Source organism: Pararge aegeria, chromosome 8, assembly GCF_905163445.1.
Source record: "Pararge aegeria chromosome 8, ilParAegt1.1, whole genome shotgun sequence".
Taxonomy (NCBI): Eukaryota; Metazoa; Arthropoda; class Insecta; order Lepidoptera; family Nymphalidae; genus Pararge; species Pararge aegeria.
The window spans coordinates 6780861-6800170 of NC_053187.1; the positions used below are offsets into that span (position 1 = coordinate 6780861).

The 19310-nt window shown below is 34.0% G+C and overlaps 4 protein-coding genes across 4 annotated transcripts in view; 3 read left to right on the forward strand and 1 right to left on the reverse strand.

Moving 5' to 3' along the window:
* LOC120625586 (band 7 protein AGAP004871-like) overlaps window positions 1-19310 on the reverse strand; it is a 174511-nt gene that overhangs the window by 16135 nt on the left and 139066 nt on the right. The gene's annotated exons all lie outside the window — the stretch shown is intronic.
* Window positions 950-5759, forward strand: LOC120625594 (cuticle protein 8-like). The gene is made up of 5 exons (XM_039892657.1): window positions 950-970; window positions 1787-1921; window positions 2925-3021; window positions 4031-4143; window positions 5688-5759. The coding sequence occupies exons 1-5, from the start codon at window positions 965-967 to the stop codon at window positions 5757-5759; spliced, it is 423 nt and encodes a 140-aa protein (XP_039748591.1). The 5' UTR covers window positions 950-964.
* LOC120625592 lies at window positions 12405-15638 on the forward strand. The gene is given in 4 exon segments (XM_039892655.1): window positions 12405-12470; window positions 13589-13700; window positions 14301-14475; window positions 15473-15638. Coding segments are annotated over 4 exon segments (519 nt in total).
* On the forward strand, window positions 16748-17766 carry LOC120625588. Its single transcript, XM_039892652.1, has 3 exons — window positions 16748-16844; window positions 16920-17073; window positions 17376-17766. The coding sequence occupies exons 1-3, from the start codon at window positions 16790-16792 to the stop codon at window positions 17764-17766; spliced, it is 600 nt and encodes a 199-aa protein (XP_039748586.1). The 5' UTR covers window positions 16748-16789.

The following is a 19310-nucleotide window of genomic DNA, read 5'->3' on the forward strand; positions in this document are numbered from 1 at the left end:
ATTTAGGTTGCACCACACGGTGCATTCGACAGTTGAACCAATTTCAACACGCTGGAATTTTGTTTTATTGCTCATAGAACGTTTATATGTCGGTTATATAATACCAACTCGTATGTTAGGAAATATTTCTAACTCAATGTGCCTAATACTGGAAAAATATCAAATTTCCGTGTACTAGATGGTAAAAGCTTGCTTATTCAAGTTTTTAGTAGATGGATGACCGAGGTTCGAAAAACATGAAACACGGAAACACGGAAACATGGTGGAAGAATCATATTCTGTACTCGAATCGGGGTCTTCTGGTTTCGGGACCGCATGATTTCCCACCAGCAGGGCTAGCACGGTCATGAGGTAAAAATTATATCCCCAGATTATATCCCCTATCTAGGGATGTTACGTTCCGTGTATCTGCTGAACCGATCTTCGTGAAATTTAGTACAGAGATAGCTTGCATACTGTAGCCAGGCATAATAAATTATATACGGAAGTAGCAACAATGAACCGTTTCCATGGCATTTTAAAAATTACAATAACACTGAGGATATGGAGTACGTTGGAGTCCCATGATGCTTGAGTGGTAAACGCAACATTGTTGGTAGACCATGTAGTGTGAACAACTCTTTAAACGATATGTCCGACGTCTATCGATTGAGATGATACTAGAAGACTGATGATAAAATAAAACACAATTCGTCCCAGAGACTGCCGGAATTACTCGGAAAGATATTTAAAAAAAAGTTCAATAAACAGCGATATCTTCGAGCGCAATATAAATGTTTTGATATAAACAATGTCAGACATTCTGTAACAGTTCTTAGTTCTTGCGTTGGAATGAATAGACAGGTGCAACTGGTATCGATGTATGGAGGGGCCCTCCACTTATAAACGTAGGACCTTAGTACAGGTGATCAGGATTCAGGCTATTGCGTACTGGTTGTGTGTAGTGTTTGTTAGGCGAGCCAATATGTTGGTGAGTTTTGGAAATATATAAAATAATTTTTATAAAAATACATACATTTTTTTTTATTAAAAAATCTAATAAAACATTTTATGTGTAAAATATTTTTGTTTACAAAAGAAAAAGTTATTTTTATTTAAAAAACAATACATATTAAAACTATTAATTTTAGTGTAGTAATTCCCATATTAAAAATATGTTTATAAATTAATTCTATACATATTAGAGTTATAAAATTATGTTTCTGGACATAAAAGACTATTGAAATGTTAAATTTCTATGTGACTGCCCTTTTCTGCGACCCGCGTTACCCATTACCCCATTTACCCCATATACACATATAAGAATTTTATTTACATCAGTTTCATTAATTATTTTGCCATGATATATAATTATAATGAAAAATTTACAAATTAGGTTATATAAACACATTTGTTTGTGGGTTTGTTACTTTGGATACATTTTAGTTATCATAAACTTATATAGTTAATTTCTAGCTTGTTTTATGATATGGTTGATAATTATATAATTCTAATAATGCTGATGTTGGAAAATAGCTCCTGCTGAGTTTCTTGCCGGCTTCTTCTCGGGAGAATATCCTTCCGAGCTTGTGGTAGAATCACTACAAACAGACAGATATAACGTTTCAAAAAAGTTTTTGAACACTCTGTACACTGTTACTTTCTTTGATAACCTCGTACAATTTGTACTTAATTAATTATAATCAGAAACATACAGGTTTTTAATCTAGCCAACATGACTGTAATAATGCTTCAAGCCTTAACCAGACAAGGTAAGGTAATATGACAAGGTATTTATAAATTGCAGATTTTAGCTCTACTATCTTGTATAAGCGCCGCGGTGGCTGCACCAGTGGCAGTCGGGTATGGAGCACTGTATGCGTCCGCGCCTATTGTCCATACACCCGTCCTACACGCTCCTGTCATCCACGCCGAACCAGTGGTTAGTAACATATACACTAAAGGAACACATACACGAGACGGTTTAAAGATTGAAAGTTTTGTTGCGATCTCCGATGTCATCTTGGATTGAGGATTGAGGATTGAGGATTGATCTTGGACGATGTTGTCACTATTAATTTATTTTAATCAATTTTTAGTATTGACAAATACTTAACATTAACGGTTCGTCAGCGATGGATCGGTAGTGCATCGGATGCGGAATTAATATTCAATCTAATTCAAAAACGCCGCTGAATACAGTTAAACTGTGCCTAAGTTAGAGCGATTAAGAAGAGAATAACACGAATGTAATTTAAAAAAAAAGAATGGGCGGGATTCTCCACACCAAAGTATTGTTCTGGATAATGCCACAAGAGCAATGATTTTTTTCGTATAATTACGGTCTAGTGTAGACGTGTCGCTATCATTTCTTTTTCTTGAGAAACTAAATACTTTAGAAATTCCGACCCTCTGCAATGACCAATAAAACACCCTTTTTCCGCCAAATAACATGAAATAAAGAAAGAGAAACCTAGACGCAATCTTTATTAAGCTTTTCATACTAAAATAATTGAATCGGCTCGGTTTTGGTTGAGAAAACAGGGGAATACGAAACGTCGATCTAGTCAAATTTTTACTGGCAAAATCGGTCTGAGCTGCATCTGTCTATGTCACACTCTACGGGCAAGACGTGCTCGACGTGTCAGCAATCGTTTTTATGAAGCTGGAGCTTAAGCTTCAATAAATGAAGGTCATAACGTAACGTTACAAAGCTATAAAGACTAAAGCTACGAGAACAACGACTAACTACGTCGCTTCATTTTTCTAGGACACAGGACATCGTATGAAAATCTCATTTCCCTCGCTCTAATTTTGCGCTGTTCTGTGAATAACCTTGCCCACGCGTCCACGATTAAAAAATAAATTAGAATGCCGTTCATATAGTATTTTTTAATAATATTTCACGAATGGGATAAATAAAATATAGTTTTTAATTTGTACAGTCATATCCAAAGTACGCTTTTAACTACGGAGTCAAGGACCCGCACACTGGCGATGTCAAGTCACAAGAAGAGCAGAGAGACGGGGACGTTGTTAAAGGTGAGTCCTAATAAACTGGGTTTGCTATGTTCTAATATTTATTCTCGTCTAGCTTGAATCCTAATTAGCACGATACCAATAACAGTTAAACCTATGACGGCTACATTGCTAAAATGCGTTCTTCATAGTATATAAGAGTGTAGCTTTTTAGACTTTTAAGAACTCTCATTCAGTATCAACTAAAACTGTTGCCAATTGGGGTTTAATCCAATGCAGAGACCAATCCAGTCCAATAAAGGTCTACAATTTTTATATTACTGTTATTAAATCAATGTAGCATTTGAAAGATAATAAATCTTAATTGTATACTTAAACTAATAAGTATACAATTAGAGTAGTGCCGAGCCCGTTGGTGGCATTTCCCTGCTGTATAGCCAGATGAGTATTATGTATTTATTTCCTCGTCTTGCGCTAATCCCAAGTTACGTGGTGTCGCTACAGTATGCCTTCTTCGAACTTGAAGACACCTGTTTTTTCAGTTTTGGCAATTTTTTTACAGCCTGCCTGACGTCCACCAGACGTATAAACGTCGGGTTGTTTGTTGGTGAAATAACTATACGTTTCGGTTCAAAAGTTAGGGTGTAATCTCCTCTTATTTACAAAATCGGCCGTCATCCGCAAGATAATTCCGGACCCTTTTGTAATTAGAAGATCTCCTAACGCTATGTTAACCGTAATTTATTAGATTGTATACACAAACCAATTTTCATTATTAAATTTTGATGCAATATGTGTTTCCAAATGAACAATTGTCAAAATTATGAGAAAATTTGTCGTTGGATTAAGAAAAATTCTATAAATATGTCTCAGATCTGTCTATTTGAACCTGTTGCTTGTTTTAATTAATTTTAAGTATGTAGCATTCGCTTAATCCTTACTATTAGGTATATAAATGTGCGGTTAAGGGGTGTACTTAATTTATACCTGCGTTTTACGTAGATGCAGTCAGCTTACCTTTAGCTAGGCTAGACCCTTGTACGAGAGGCTAACGAGAATTTATAATTTGCAGGTAGTTACTCACTAGTAGAGCCTGATGGCACAACAAGAACAGTGCACTATTCAGCAGATGACCACACCGGGTTCAATGCCATAGTTCAGAGGACAGGACACGCTGTACATCCGGTAAGACAGCAGATTGGTGACGCCGCGCTAGTAAACGCAGCGTTGGTAGACCTTCAACTAGGTTGTCAGACGACATCAAGTGCAAAGCCACAAGAACGTGAAATTTGGGATTTGGAACTACAAAAGACCTATGTCCAGTGTGGGTTCCATCGATTGATGTGATAAAGACCACAAATAATTTGACGGCCGACTGGCGCAGTGCAGCGACCCTGCTTTCTGAGTCCAAGGCCGTGGGTTCGATTCCCACAACTGGAAAATGTTTGTGTGATGAACATAAGTTTTTTCCAGTGTCTGGGTGTTTATCTTTATATTATAAGTATTTATGTATATTATTCATAAAAATATTCATCAGTCATCTTAGTACCCATAACTCAAGCAACGCTTACTTTGGGGCTAGATGGCGATGTGTGTATTGTCGTAGTATATTTATTTACATTAAAAAAAAAAAAAAAAATTTAGTAACCAACTTGTGATGCAATTGACCCAACTCAATGAGACAGTTTTTCCGATTATAGTAATACTATTAGCAGAGATGCTTTTCGAAAGGTTTCATCTGAAATATCCCTAATGGAACATCTTTTTCCATAAGCTATATTTTATTATTTTTAGCTTTTTCCATTTCCTTTAAATACCTAAATGGGTGTATAAAAATATTTGGAAATACATTGGTTTAAGTGTTCAAAAATAATTAGGATGATAATGGAGCCAATTGTAATGTACTTGAATGTCTAAGCCTAACTAAAATTATCTAAAAATAGTGATAACTTTTTCAATAAGATAGATTAATATAAAAACAACTGCATTTCTTTTAGACCAGTCAGTCAGTGGTTTAGAGCTTTGTGTAAAACTGCGTTCGCACCATGATAAGATTTTTGCTAGGAAACTGGTTAAAATCAATATTACACAGACTTCGACTCTCTTGCCGGCCCTTGCGCAAAGCTAACGGTCCTAGACGCATAAGGAAACGAGATATTTAGCCTGTTAATAACCCGGTAAACTTGGCGAACTATTAAAAATGTTCTCTATAAGGCAGGAGAAATTTAGAACAGTCTTTTTGCGTGCAATTTTATTGCCTTCTTACGCCCAGCGATTTTATGTCTGTTTCAATACACTTATGTTTATACAGATGCATTGAAAACGGCTATAAAACTGCATTTTGCTGACAATTATTGCATATTTATATTCCAACTGTTATTTCAGTGATTTATCAGTCCTACTTATATATCTACAAAAGTTCTTAAAAGCTTTTGCAAAAATATTTCATTCCAAGAAAATAAAATAAATCTTTTATTAGCTTTTTGTAACATTACTCTTCCGGTCTACACTACATCACCAAAGCTCTGGGTCACCTGGGCGTGCCTTGGCTTGATCAAATAAATTTCTCCATCGTAGGCGGTCAGAAACAGCTTTCTTTCAGCTCCAAACTCCCAAAACCCTCATGTCTATCACTCAACCGACTCCTAGGTCGTCTTAGGACTCTAAGCCCCTCGCACTATAAATATATTTATTTAAGTTTTTTATTAATTAAATTATGTGTTTTCCAGGTGGCGGTCAGACCAGTAGCTCATTACGCTCCAGCACCCACCCTACTCGTATCATCTTACGGTCACCACTAACACAGATGCAAAATCAAACCACGGCACTGCACTAGTTTCACAATACTCGCAACCACTTTAGCTGTAAACATTAGTATAAGTAAATAGAGTAAAGCTTAATGTGCATCCATTGCCGTCCTGAATTTTTGAACTAAGAACAGCATTAATTTACAGCTTGGCTTTCTAAACCAAGAATGGTTTTGATTACTTTCACCAAAACCACCAGGCAACACTCCAGGACGAGAGGTTAGATGGTCACTTCTCCATTCTATTAACACAAGCCTAAAATGTTTTGCTATTTTTCGCAAGTACCTAAAGCAATTATATTCTTAAAGAAAAATTAATACCGTAAAACTTTTAAGATTATGCATTGAGTGTAATTTAATTGGTGCAGTTAAAAAATAGTTTATTTGGGTAAATAAAATTACTTTAAACACTAATGGCTGGAGCCTTCTTTTAAGGGTCTTCTTTCAGTTTAAGCTTTATTTGTTGACTTTCCGAAGCGGACCCCAAAAGTATTTTGTATTTTAATTATATTTGTATTAATTAAGTTTTGCCTATAAAGTTACTTCCTCGATAAAAATGACTTATTATAAAAGCATCTGAAGTACAAGTTTAATAATTATTTTTAAGTTGAAAGTTCATGAATTACTGTATAATAATAATATGTATTGCGTTTCAAGAAATTATTATTTAATGACTGTATGAATTCATTTATGAGTACAAAAGATAGTTTTTTTAAAACAGCTCGTAAGTAATAGTTTTAAATGATAAATAATACTTTTTTTATATAATGATTGTTTTTATTTTGTATTTTTTGTTACCATTTCAATCCTGATATTGTCATCAACTTCGGTATAATACGAAATATTTTTTAAAGAAAAAATGTGAACCCGATATCTGATTGTGAAAAATTGCAGTCATTTACAACTATAAATCTTTTGTCAGTGATAGCCATCTTTTCCAGCACTTTTGGGGATTAGATTAATACGAAGATCATATTTTTGGTCAGTGAAAGAGAAAATATTATAAGGAAATAATATTGGGCGTTGGTTTAAATACGTATACGAGATACGATTACGAATTACGAGATGCTGGGTTCGATTCCTAGAGTCGTGCTAATAATTATGAGGTGTTAGATATTTCTGTAAATAAACTATACATATACGAGCTAGGAAATTGGCATTGCTAACTGGGTTTCTTGAGCACGAGTGTCGGTATAAAAGTGTATTTGTTGGCTTCTTCTTCGATCAGGCAGCTACAAAGCAACAGATGTGGTTTTTGCAAAGATATATATTTATAAGATCGAGTTCCGAGGGCAACATCGACTACTTTTTATCCTGGAAAAATGCAGGGTAATTAAGAACAGGATGACCTGAAGCGCAATTCTTTTTTTATGTTTTTAGCATTTGTGGAAAAAAACTAAATGTGTTATAAATAGTAAAGTAGCTTAATTAGTTATCTTTCTTTCACGCAAAACTTTCGGATTTATTACATTGGCATAGTGAAATCGGAGTATGTACAGTTAATGCAAATAATACCTACAAAGGGCTAAGTGCGGTTGGAACTATGTAAGATTCCTTCAATGTAAATATGAATTAAAAGGAATCCGTAAATAATAAAATGGGAATCATAATATTTGACTGGTAACCTATAAAGGAAAGCTGTTTTAGACTTTATAATTATGGGAAAGTCTACAAAATTCCCGTTGTGGAGCTTAATGTAAATTCATATTTAGACGTACACTAAAAATGTATCCCACATATTTCAAGAGAGATTATAGCTCCATAATATTGTTCTAAACCCATATTGGGGATTACAAATTTATTGGTATTAAAGTTAAAAAATATTAGTTTGTGAGGACATAAATACCGGACAAATTTTATGGTATTTTTGCGATAGTAGGCTTCGCATCATAAAATAGCATCGTTTTATGGCTCATGACCTTAGGTGGCAGATCGTTTGATTACATCTCCATGTTTATTCACGATCGAAATAAAAACGGGAAATAACTTTAATCACAATTTTTTTTATTATTTTTCTATATACTTACTTTACTGAAGGAAACTGATAATATCATATTAAATAAATGTTTATAAGTTATTTAAAATTTCTAATTTCAGCTTTACAACCCGTCTTCTAAAATAGTACAATAAACGTGGCAATCTTTTGGCGTGTTAACTGAAAAACAGTTGACAATGTTTTTTTTTCGGATGTAACAAAAGTTGCGCTCGTGTGGCAGGTTAAAGTCTGCAAAGAGAATTAATTATTTTATTTATGCTAGTTATTTTGACGTTCTTATCTGTAGTACCTACTTGATGTTTGCTTTATTTGAATGCAGAAAAATGCATGCAATGGTTAACTTATTACGTACATAACTTAAGGGAAGTTTGAAAACAAGCCAAGTCATAGATAATATTGCCATAGTCATAGAAAATACACTGACATCTAGAGAGTTGAGTTTTTTTTCAGTTTGTTCATGATTTCATTTAGAGTTGAGCTTATTCTCATAGTTCATTCAAAATAATCTCTTTGGTATATACAAAACTAGCTGACCCGCGCAACTTCGTCTGCACCATATACCCGTCGCAACTTCTAAGCGATAGGTTCAATTTGAAAAATTTAAAAATGAATTTGCAGGTATATAATTAACTAATTTGATCGTTGTCTTATATGCCTTGCGCCTTGCTTTTATCTGCGAAGAGTTATGTCCTTTATCTCCGACAATATTTATCAGATCTCCATTAAAATTAGACAATAAATGCTTGATAGTATACACAAATTTAACGGAGCTATAAAGTAAAATTGATAAAAAATTTCATCCCGTTTCCTGGAGGAAACTTATTGTTTATCAGGATAAAAGTATCCTATATGTTAACCCGGAATACCAGCAACAACTTTGCCAAATTTTGTTTAAATCCTTTCAGTACTTTTTACATGATGCCCGGACAGACAGACAGACAGACAGACAAAAATTAATAACAATCTGTTTTGGATTCAGTATCGATTATAAACCATCCCCCGGTTAAAGTTTTCCAAATATATAAAATGTACAGAAATCTTCCAGTTACAGTTTTGTTATAAGAATAGATTATTATAGGACATGGTTCAGAAAACTTAACGGAATAGTAAAATAGTCTGAGGTTGTAATTAATTAATTAATTTGTTTCAGACAATTATGCAGATTTAAAAACTCAAAATATATCTAGGTTACGGAATATGGTTCACGATGGTTTAAATCAAGAGAGTGATAGCTTATTAACAATCTATTAAAGTAAAAAGATAAGGTATTATTAGAACTGTTACTTATCTTTACGGCCGACATAAGGCCGTAGCTGGATGGAGTCACATTTTAAATATTTACAGAGACATTTCGCAATGGCTCTCGACTTTGCGTGCTTCCCACTTGAGTCTTCGCTTTCCCAGATTTACCGACGTCATTTCTGTACTGTTGCACATATAATATGATAAATCTTCGTACTCCGCAATCTTTAACGTTGAATTTGCTCTTACGAAACAAACTTACTAACTTATTTTGTACTACTTCTAGCTTATAAGTTTTTTTAAATCTCGCGAGCACCTTTTAGTTTACCAGACATAAAATTACTATGTATAATACCAAGGTACAAACTGCCTTTATATAAAAATTGGTTTTGCTGTCTTTCTCTACATCTTACAGTTAATTTTCCCCTCAAGGGTACCGTCCCTTATTAAGTCAAGATCAGAACAGTGGTCCAACCGTGATATTTTCAAATATTATTAGTATGGGATACACGTGCGTGTTGGAAGTGATGACTTACGGATTTGAAACGTGGTCGCTAAATATGGGCTAATCATAACAAAGCTCAGAGTCATCTAGTGGGCGATGGAGAGAGCTATGTTAGGAGTATCTCTAAGTCATCAAATCAGACATGAGGAGATCCGAAGAAGAACTAGAGTTACCGACATAGGTAATCGAGTCGCGAAGCTGAAGTGGCCATGGGCCGGGTACATCGTTCGGAGAACCAATAGACGTTGGAGCCCTAAGATTTTGGAAAGGAGACCCGCACTGGTAAACGCAGCTTAGGTCGGCCCGCAACGAGGTGGACAGACGACATCACGCAAGTCGCTGTGAGCCGCTGGAAACAAGCGGTCCAATACTGTGGATTCTGGAACTCCCTACGAAATATCTATTGTACATTATACAATAGAACTTTCGCAGTGCACGTCACTCAGTTGAATTGATGATTATGTAAATTACAATTCCTACAAAAAAGAGGTCGGTGCGACAAAAGCTTGCTACCTTAAGGACACAGATTTATTTTTCGCATTATTTGTCACTGCCAACTTTTAGATTAGAACATAAATAAAACAAATATTCTATTAAGCTTTTTTCAAATCGCCATAGCCTTTAAATTCTAGTCATATTTTCATAAGCTTTTGTTATAGAAAATTTTATCTGTCAACGTTAACCTAAAATGTGCATAGCAAGGTGGTAGGCGTTGCGAAGTTACTGTCGGCTATCTCAAAGGCGCCTTTTGCGTTACACCGTCATATTTATTATCGATCCTTTTAGAGCGATGATTGATAAAAGTGACCATAACTCTTTTCTCTGTTTTAGCATGATGGAATACACGACAGGAGTGAACATTTTGAGAAAGTTATGAAAGTATTTAAAAGGGAAAATCCAATTTAAAAAATATTAAGGAGACACCAGTATAATTTCTAAGGCGTTATCAGTATACTACTTGATCGCAATAGATACATAGTAGTAGTAGCAAACAGGGTGCTGCCCGTTTTGCGTTATATTCCCTCAGTCGCTTCGTACTACACACGTGGGAAGAGGAGAGATGGTTTTCTACACGGTTTTTGTCCTGTTCTATAGGGGTTTCACCATCATCACTATCATCATACCGTCATCGTCTATGGCCTAAACCTTCCTCAGAATGAGGAAGGTTTAGGCCATAGACCAGACCACCACGCTGCACTGGCCAAGTTCGAAGTTATTGACGTTTAGGCATGCAGGTTTCCTCACGATGACTTCGTTCAACTTTAAAGCAAATGATATTATAATTGCTTAAATTAAAAACGCACATTACTCCGAAAAGTCACCGGATCAGTTCCCCCGATAGGAAACTAAAGCTTTAGCAACTAGGCTATCACTGCTAGATCCCGGAGCCTCCCAATTCTTACTGAGGCTGACTACCGAGGGGTTTTTAGTATCATTGCTATTAAAAAAAAACACCGACGTAGACGCTTGAAAGCAAAATGATGACTAAGAGGAGTTTTATTTATTGTCCTATATAACGGTACTTTTCTAATTAAGCAAATGAATAGTTTTTGTTTCAATTAAAAAAAAAGAAAGATTTGTTGGATCTTTGTTAGTAATTCCCATAAATCTTAGAATTTGCAAATCCTAATTGAGTAGTCTTGTTTACAACAAAGCTACCGTTAACAGACCAAAAGAGTTTGTCACATCGTAAAATGTTCCTTATCCTTTGCCTAATGGTATGACATCAGAAAACACAAGGGTTACCATAAATACAAAGTAATACAACAATATATTATCACAAAGTAGAAAAATTTCTAATTCCTCTCGTTTATTTTTACATATTTTGTTCCTTTCTTTTAATACTTTTTATATAGCCTGAAAAAAAAATTAACAAAGGTGGTACTGGAGGCATTTTACCAGTCTAATCGTTGGCAAAGTGGACAGGGTTAAAAAAAACATAACAAAAAGACTAATAATAGAAAAATTTAAAAACATAAAAATTTATTGAAAAAAGAAAATTTACCAAAATAAAATTAATAAGTGACATCCATCAGTAAACAACACATTGTAGACAATTATACGGTTTTTATTGTGCTTATAACACAAGCGCGTTAAAAATAAACCCAATTTTAGTTCATAATATGTGGAAATCTCTTATTACCAGAAAATAGTAAGATAAATGAGGCACACAATCGTGTTCTAGCGTGTAAAGACAGATTTTACACGTAAGGTATTACTGTAATCTTTTGTACCTTCTCTTTTTCTGCTGTTCTGTGAAATGCAAAACGTAACCAATACGATTAAATGGCACCAATAGAGTTAAAGCTATCTGCGCTACTGATTATAAAAACTTAAGGGTAGGCTTTTTATAACTCTTACAAAGCCTATCCTTATGTTTTTCATAACTCGTACTGGAGTTTTTCTTCATTTTATATCATCTGCATACCCTGTGCATACCCTCTATGCACGCCACTGCTATTATACTATGATGCAGATTTAACTTTAAAATAAAGCTTATCGCTAAATTGTACCTGTGCTTATGTGTGATTCTTCTTTATACGTCAGAGATCGTACGAAATTGTCTAGCCGGTTCTAACATTTTAGTCAAACTGAGAGTGTAAAGGTATAGTTATCAGACTTTTGAGAATATTAACCAAGTTTTAAGGAACATATAAAAATAGGCCAAGCACCATCTCTTAAGTTACGAATGTCTTTTTATAAAGCTTATATTATTTTAGCACAAAAACATCCTGTATGGTAACCCTATTGACAACGGATATGGTCGGAATCGCCTTCACCCACAAAATCACAACTGGCTCGTTTTTGCCGGCTAAAAACCACTAAAAGGAGACGTCCGTTGAAAGTTCACGCATGTCCACAACGTCTTTTTGTGAGTTTACACATACACTTCCTCTATGAGGAAACCTTTGAGTGTCTTTTGATAGTGTGAAGCCAAAATGGATGTTTCATTGTCATTGCAGGTAAATAATGTTCGATCCATTTTATATATACATTTATATCAATAGGTAGTTACTAAAATAGTCTCTTTTATATAGGATTTGTTTGAGCGCTTAATTTTTAAAAAATATGTTCACTTTGTGTGGAAGTTCAATATTCATTGACAATTTAATTTTTCAATTATTCGCGATGATGATTTTTATAAGGAGATTGTTAAAAGAAAAAAAATATACGCTAACAAAACGTAAGAAGAATGTCTCAAAACAAAACAGATATTAATAAAATACTTTAGATCTTCTGGTTTCAGGTGTTGTAAATATTATAGGAAGCTTCCTTTCTCAGAAGCGTGCCAAGGAAAGCTTCTTGTTTGATATAAATGAGTAAAATTAAGATTCACTTAATATCTGACGACATAAAAAAAAATTTAATCACTATATTTTATCACTGTATATTTTCACATTGACGTAAAATAAAATACTATTAATATCGAAAAAAGGAATATTTTGGTATTTATATAAAAAAACACAAAATCTATGAGTGAAAAAAATTTACTCAGTGTCCTTATATAAAATCTAAAAGACCACTATAAAATTATGAATGTATGGCAATTTATAATGCTCGTACATTCAAATCTCACGACATCAAACGGCCGCTAGACAAATGTCTTACATTAATCATAATGACGTTAATATTGAAAAACGGTCATTACGTTTAATTTGATCTGGCATGTACACGAATAAATTAAGAGTAGAGATCGCTAGTGAATTTGAATAACCTTCCTAGTATACCATAAGTATTTGCACTTATTATTGGAGCGAATTTACCAGCCATGCGGTCATACCAGCCATATTCTTTATTACTTTCGATTTTTTTATATACCACGACAATACACATATCGCTATCTAGCCCCAAATTAAGCGTAGCTTGTGTTATGGGCTACTAAGATGACTGATGAATAATATACATAAATACTTTATACATATATAATACAGATAAACACCAAAACACACGTTCGAGTTCATCACAGGAATATTTACCAGTTGTGGGAATCGAACCCACGGGCTTGGACTCAGAAGGCAGGGTCGCTGCCCACGGCGCCAATCGGCCGTCAAAATTATTATTGTCTCCCATTTTGTTTCAGGTTCTAATTATAATTGCAGTATTATGGAATAACGAAGTAACTCCAGCACCAAGACAAAAGAGGCTGAGCCTAGCTTCACAAATGCCTAGCTATTACTTTACGAATATAGACGGTAGGTTAACTGCCTCATTTAGTACGCCCGCGTTTTAGTCCCTTTTTTTAAATGCCTAAGAAACCATTTGTTTTTCAGAATAAAAAAAATCCCATGCCCACCTCCAAGATGTAAGCTATCTATGTATTTTTAACGAAGGTGTTTATCTAGTAGGAATGTTTTACAGATTCTTTTTCAAAGAAGCAAGTATTCAATGTGTATCACGATGGTGATATATACGTGCCAAATTTCAATAATGGTGCAGTAGATCCAATTGTAGGAACGTTTAGTATAAAGTATGGATTACACGTTATTAGATTGAGTAATTATATTTCATGGCTATGGTATACCAAAAAAAATATAGTATACCAAATGTCAAAGTGACAACTTTGAGCAAATTTGAAACATGATAGTGACTGTCCCAAAAAACCCCTCATTTTGTATATTCTTTATTTGTACACCACCTCTTCAAGGAGGTAGTAGGCTACAAAAGGTGGCTTTATTGCTAAGTAGCGATCTCTGCTTCATTACAGTACTTACAGGGAATTCCGTACATTCCATTCACATATTTTGCATAGGTAGTTTTAGATTGAATTGTTAAAATATTAATATATTTAACAGGCCATCCAGGTACATATTCTTTTGGCTACAATGTGCTAGACCCCGAGACAGGGAACAATCAGTATCGTTCTGAAGAAAAGTACCCAAATGGGACAGTCGTTGGAAGCTACGGGTATATTGATCCACGGGGAAAGTCGCGACGCATCGACTATATAGCTGATGGAAAAGGATATAGGTAAGGATAACCGGAAAACAAATAATAATATTAATATTTATGAAATTGAGTAGTACCGCCATCGTTATTTCTTCCGCCAAGCAGTATTGCCGTTGCCGGTTTAATTACAGGCTCAATATAGTGTACATTATTCTACTAGTCAAGCCCTTTCATTTGATACCCATATTGAGGGAGTTGTAAATAAAAAATGAAATTCATCAAATGTAGCTAAAAGAAAGAACACTCTTGAATAATTCACCATTCGAACAAAAAATAAAATCAAAATCGGTTCATCCGTTCGGGTAATATAACGCCAAAAACATACAGACAGTCACACACACACACACACACACACACACACACACACACACACACACACACACACACACACGCAGCACTCAATCACTATTGTTTTGACGGCCTCCCTGGCGAGGTGTTGCGCGCTGAGGTGATTAAGGGTAGAGACAATTCCAGAATTGTCTTCTATATAACTACAAATAGAGGTCAGTGTATTTAAGGCTTAGGTAATACAGATTAGAGTTGTTACCACAAGTCCAAGCTCTTATTGTAATATAGCGCCTATAGCTTTACTACTTTAATTATTTGCGGAACGGAAATTGCTATTAAGGACCAATCAATACTTTGAGACCACACAAGATGGTTGATTACATAAAAGCTTATTAAATGTATTATGCACATTTAATTAATCGTGGCTACTACAAAATTGATAAATTTCTTAACTACAAGGCTGCTTGGTAGCAGGTCGCTACGCTCTCATCTCTCACAAGATATAAAACTTCTAAAGATAAGATTGTAAAATTATGTTGAAAAAAAGTAGTCTGCTGAAATCTTTGCCGGCTCTTCTCGGTAAAATCTGTCTTTCGAACCGGTTATAGAGTCAATATAAACAAACTGACTTGAAGATTCGAAAGAGCTTAAAAACTAAACCTTCTTGAAATAAATGAATTATGAATTTTAATGCACGTTTCAAAATTACTACTACTTAATTGGTTTTCAGAATAATGAACGAAGCACCTAGGAGACAAAATTATATAGAGGAATCTACCAAAGATATTTCTTCCACTGAAACATTAGTATCGTGGACTCGACCAAGAAAGCCAAACAAGAAGAAAGTGGAAAAGATCATTAAAAGACCTTCGGAAGTATTACAACCGCCTTATTAGATAAAATACATATTTTGAGACAAGTATATTATATTATATTTACCGGAAAACATTGTTTCATTTGGAAAGAGCAATACATTGAAATAATACGGCATACCTTTTTTATTTTATTCAAGTATTTCTAATATTTTAAAATGACGGCCTGGAACTGCAATGTATAGACGGGAAAATCCAACGACTCATAATTTTCGGCCTGATCCGGAAATCAAGCCCAGGGTCTTGCGATCTGTTGCTTAAACTGATTAAGTACCTAGACCATTGTAGAAGTGAACATAAAATCAACGATTTAAAATTAATTACAATAATAATAATTTAATTAATACGAGTATTTTATTAAAAGTTGGCCTTTTGGACAGATAAATCTAGTAATGTTTGGGATAACCTTGATCTTACCATAATGAAATTCATCATTCGACCCATTACCGGCCCACTACAGGGCACGGGTCCTCCCACAATAAGAAGGGATTAAGGCCGTAGTCCACCACGCTCGCCCATTGAGGATTGGTGGACTTCACATACCTTTGAGAACATTCTGTAGAACTCCCAAGCATGCACCTCACGACGTTTTCCTTCACCGTCGAAGCATGTGATACTTTTTTATTATTTAAAACACATAACTCAGAAAAGATAGGGGTTTGTGATGGGATTCGAACTCGCCCCTCCGAAAGTGAAGTGGAGCTCCTACCCACGGCGCTATCACCACTCTATAGGACCTTAGGAATACAGTTCTGTATTAAAGCAGTTAAATAAGAAACCCATTAATTGGTTTGAACAAACAAATACAGCCCTATTTAAAAATTCGCACTCCATTTGTATCCACAAATGACAAACAAGAACTAGGTTACGTTATCCACTACTAGGTTGAATTTAAAAATGTTAAAGCCTAATGTACGGTCATGGGAAAATGCACGTAAAGACGATAAAGAAGGTAAATATTACGTTACGTTACGTAGAACACAGAAAAGATAGAAATAGTTGCTTTTTTATTGTACTAAAGAGATTTAATCTCTAACCATAAAAAAAGGTATTTAAAAAAATAATACTATGTAAGATTACTGTCACCATTGACATTAATAAATAATGCGGTTAGCTCTTTCTTGATATTGAGATTTAGATTATTTCTTTTAAGAATTTATAAGAAATCTACGATAATGAATTATGAAAGCGCAAGTATTTGCTTAGTGCTAATGTTTTCAATGGTTACAAGTACGCATATTTTAATAGAAAAAATGTAAAGTAACCATCGTCACTGATTATTTTTAAGTGTTTTTTCTTGTTAAGGTTATCCGGTTAAAGAAAATGATTCGAATAACAAGGTTGAGTATAAAAATGAAAAGCAATATCCGAATGGAACGGTCATAGGGAAATATACATATAAAGATAAAGAAGGCACTCCTGTACATGTAAAATATTTTGCTGACGATTCCAGTTATGGGTAAAAATTCCTGGTTATGCTATCTGCTATCACATATTATCTCTCTATTGTTATTAAGATTCAGTTACTATATTTTTGGTATTTAAAAATTGCGGTATTTTATAAGAAATAAATCTTACAGAATAACCAACCAGTCGATTTTTGAAATTTACAGATAAGTACTAAAGAGTGTCCTTAGATAATACATTTTGAAGCTCCATTTTGTTGTAAAGGAATAACAAAACTCCGTTTTGTCTACTTAACATATATAAAAAAGTAGATTTAATATTATAGTTATTTTTGATGATTTGTTTTCTTTTCAGCGTAGAACTTAAGAGTGCTAAAGTTTTCGATTTGAATTCTGATAATTTACTCCAATATAAGTTACCCAAACCGAATAATATGATATCAACTGTTGACATTTTCCAACCACTCCAAGAGATGAATACAGTTAATACAATACTCAATAAAGAGTTTAATAAAAATAAGACTTACAATGCTTATGAAGTTCCCAATTACTATACAAATAAACTAAATCGTTATAAAGAATCTAATAAAGCAAATGATGATTATGAGATATTCTTGGAGAACGATCTTAAGCCCACCGCAAAGTGTAACAAAGAAAAAGTAAAAGTGTACTTAGATAAAAATAAAAGGAAAACTCGGAATGCGCCTAATCGTTATCGACCATCTGACTATTGTGAACGATTTTGATAGTTACATTTAAACAGGTTCCAAGTTATTGATTTTGTACTAATTTATTACGGTACTTTAGATAAAATTTTAAAATTATATAAAACATCTTGTTTTTTTTAAATAGATAACAGTACAGTAAAATAAAATACTTTTAATGCGAGAAGAGAGTTCAATTACTGTACTGTTATCTATTTAGTTACCTACAGTAAAAGAAAATAATTTTAATTTTAGAAAAGAGTTTAAAATTCAAGAATCTAACATAAAATTTTAAATTTATCCAGGGTCTAATGTTGTTTTACTGGCCACTCTCGTAGAAGAGAGGAGTTTTTAGCATAATCCCACCACCTTTCTTCAGCGGATTGGTGGGTTTTAATTATCATTTTCACATGTTAGTGATAATCGGGACGAGTAACGTATTCACCGAGGGACTTGACTCAAATACATAAAAAATATTGGCTCGACTCTGGAATCGAGTTATGTGCGTTTTAATTTAAGCTATTATTATAAAAATTTAAAGAAGTCATGTATATTATATATATATCACTTCTTTAACGGAGTAGGAAAACATCGTGAGGAAACCTTCTTGCCTGAGAGTTGTCCATAAGTTCGCAAGGGCGTGTGTATTCTACCAATCCACATTTGGCAAGCTTGGTGGACTACGACCAGAGACCCGTACCATGTCTGTCATCAGTTTATAATGATGGATATGACCCGTGAAGTCATCATATTAAAAGATAATAAATAACGAAATATAAAATGTAAACCAATGAATTTTGTTCAACAATCTGAACTATAAAGTTATACAACGTGTAACCGCATTACGAAATAATGTTTTCGAATAAATATTAAATCAAAAAATTTATTTATTTTTGTATACAAACGAATTCAAACCATTCTAAGTGTTTACTTATACCATATTGAAGTAAAAAGACCGACACACGCATAGTACCTACGCTACGCGGCGCTTACATAATAGTGACAAGAGTCACATGATTTAAATTTTGCATGTGATGTTGGGTTGGATATCCTATTACTTTCAGTAAAAACTATGGCAGTGGTTTATTAAAAAATATTTTATTACTAGGTTTGTCGGTTTCAGTCTCAGGGACGGTACATAATGTACTAAAGCCTGCGAAGAATTATTTCGGTTTTCATTTAAACGCTGGATACATACACTTGAATGACATAATGCAACGCAATAGTTTCGATGCGTGTCTTGCTTAACAAGTACCGGATTTTTGTGCCGCATTTTGCTATTAGAATTGTTTACTTATGGTAATATTGCCTTAGACTGATCTGTTTCATGTTTCGCATGTATTTAAAAGCATAGCGAAAGTTTATTCTTACTTGTGACTGACTTGTTGTTGGACTGCTAGGACAGTAGGTGAATTTAAAACTGAATACGTAATCGTATTCAATCGGACAATATATCAACGATTATCATGCCCTTAATACGTTTTACGTTCGTATCAACATTAACTTAAAACTTAAACTAGTTTTAATTTAGATTTTCTTTATACACGTAAATATATTAAGAATTTAACTATTTACAATTGCTTTGA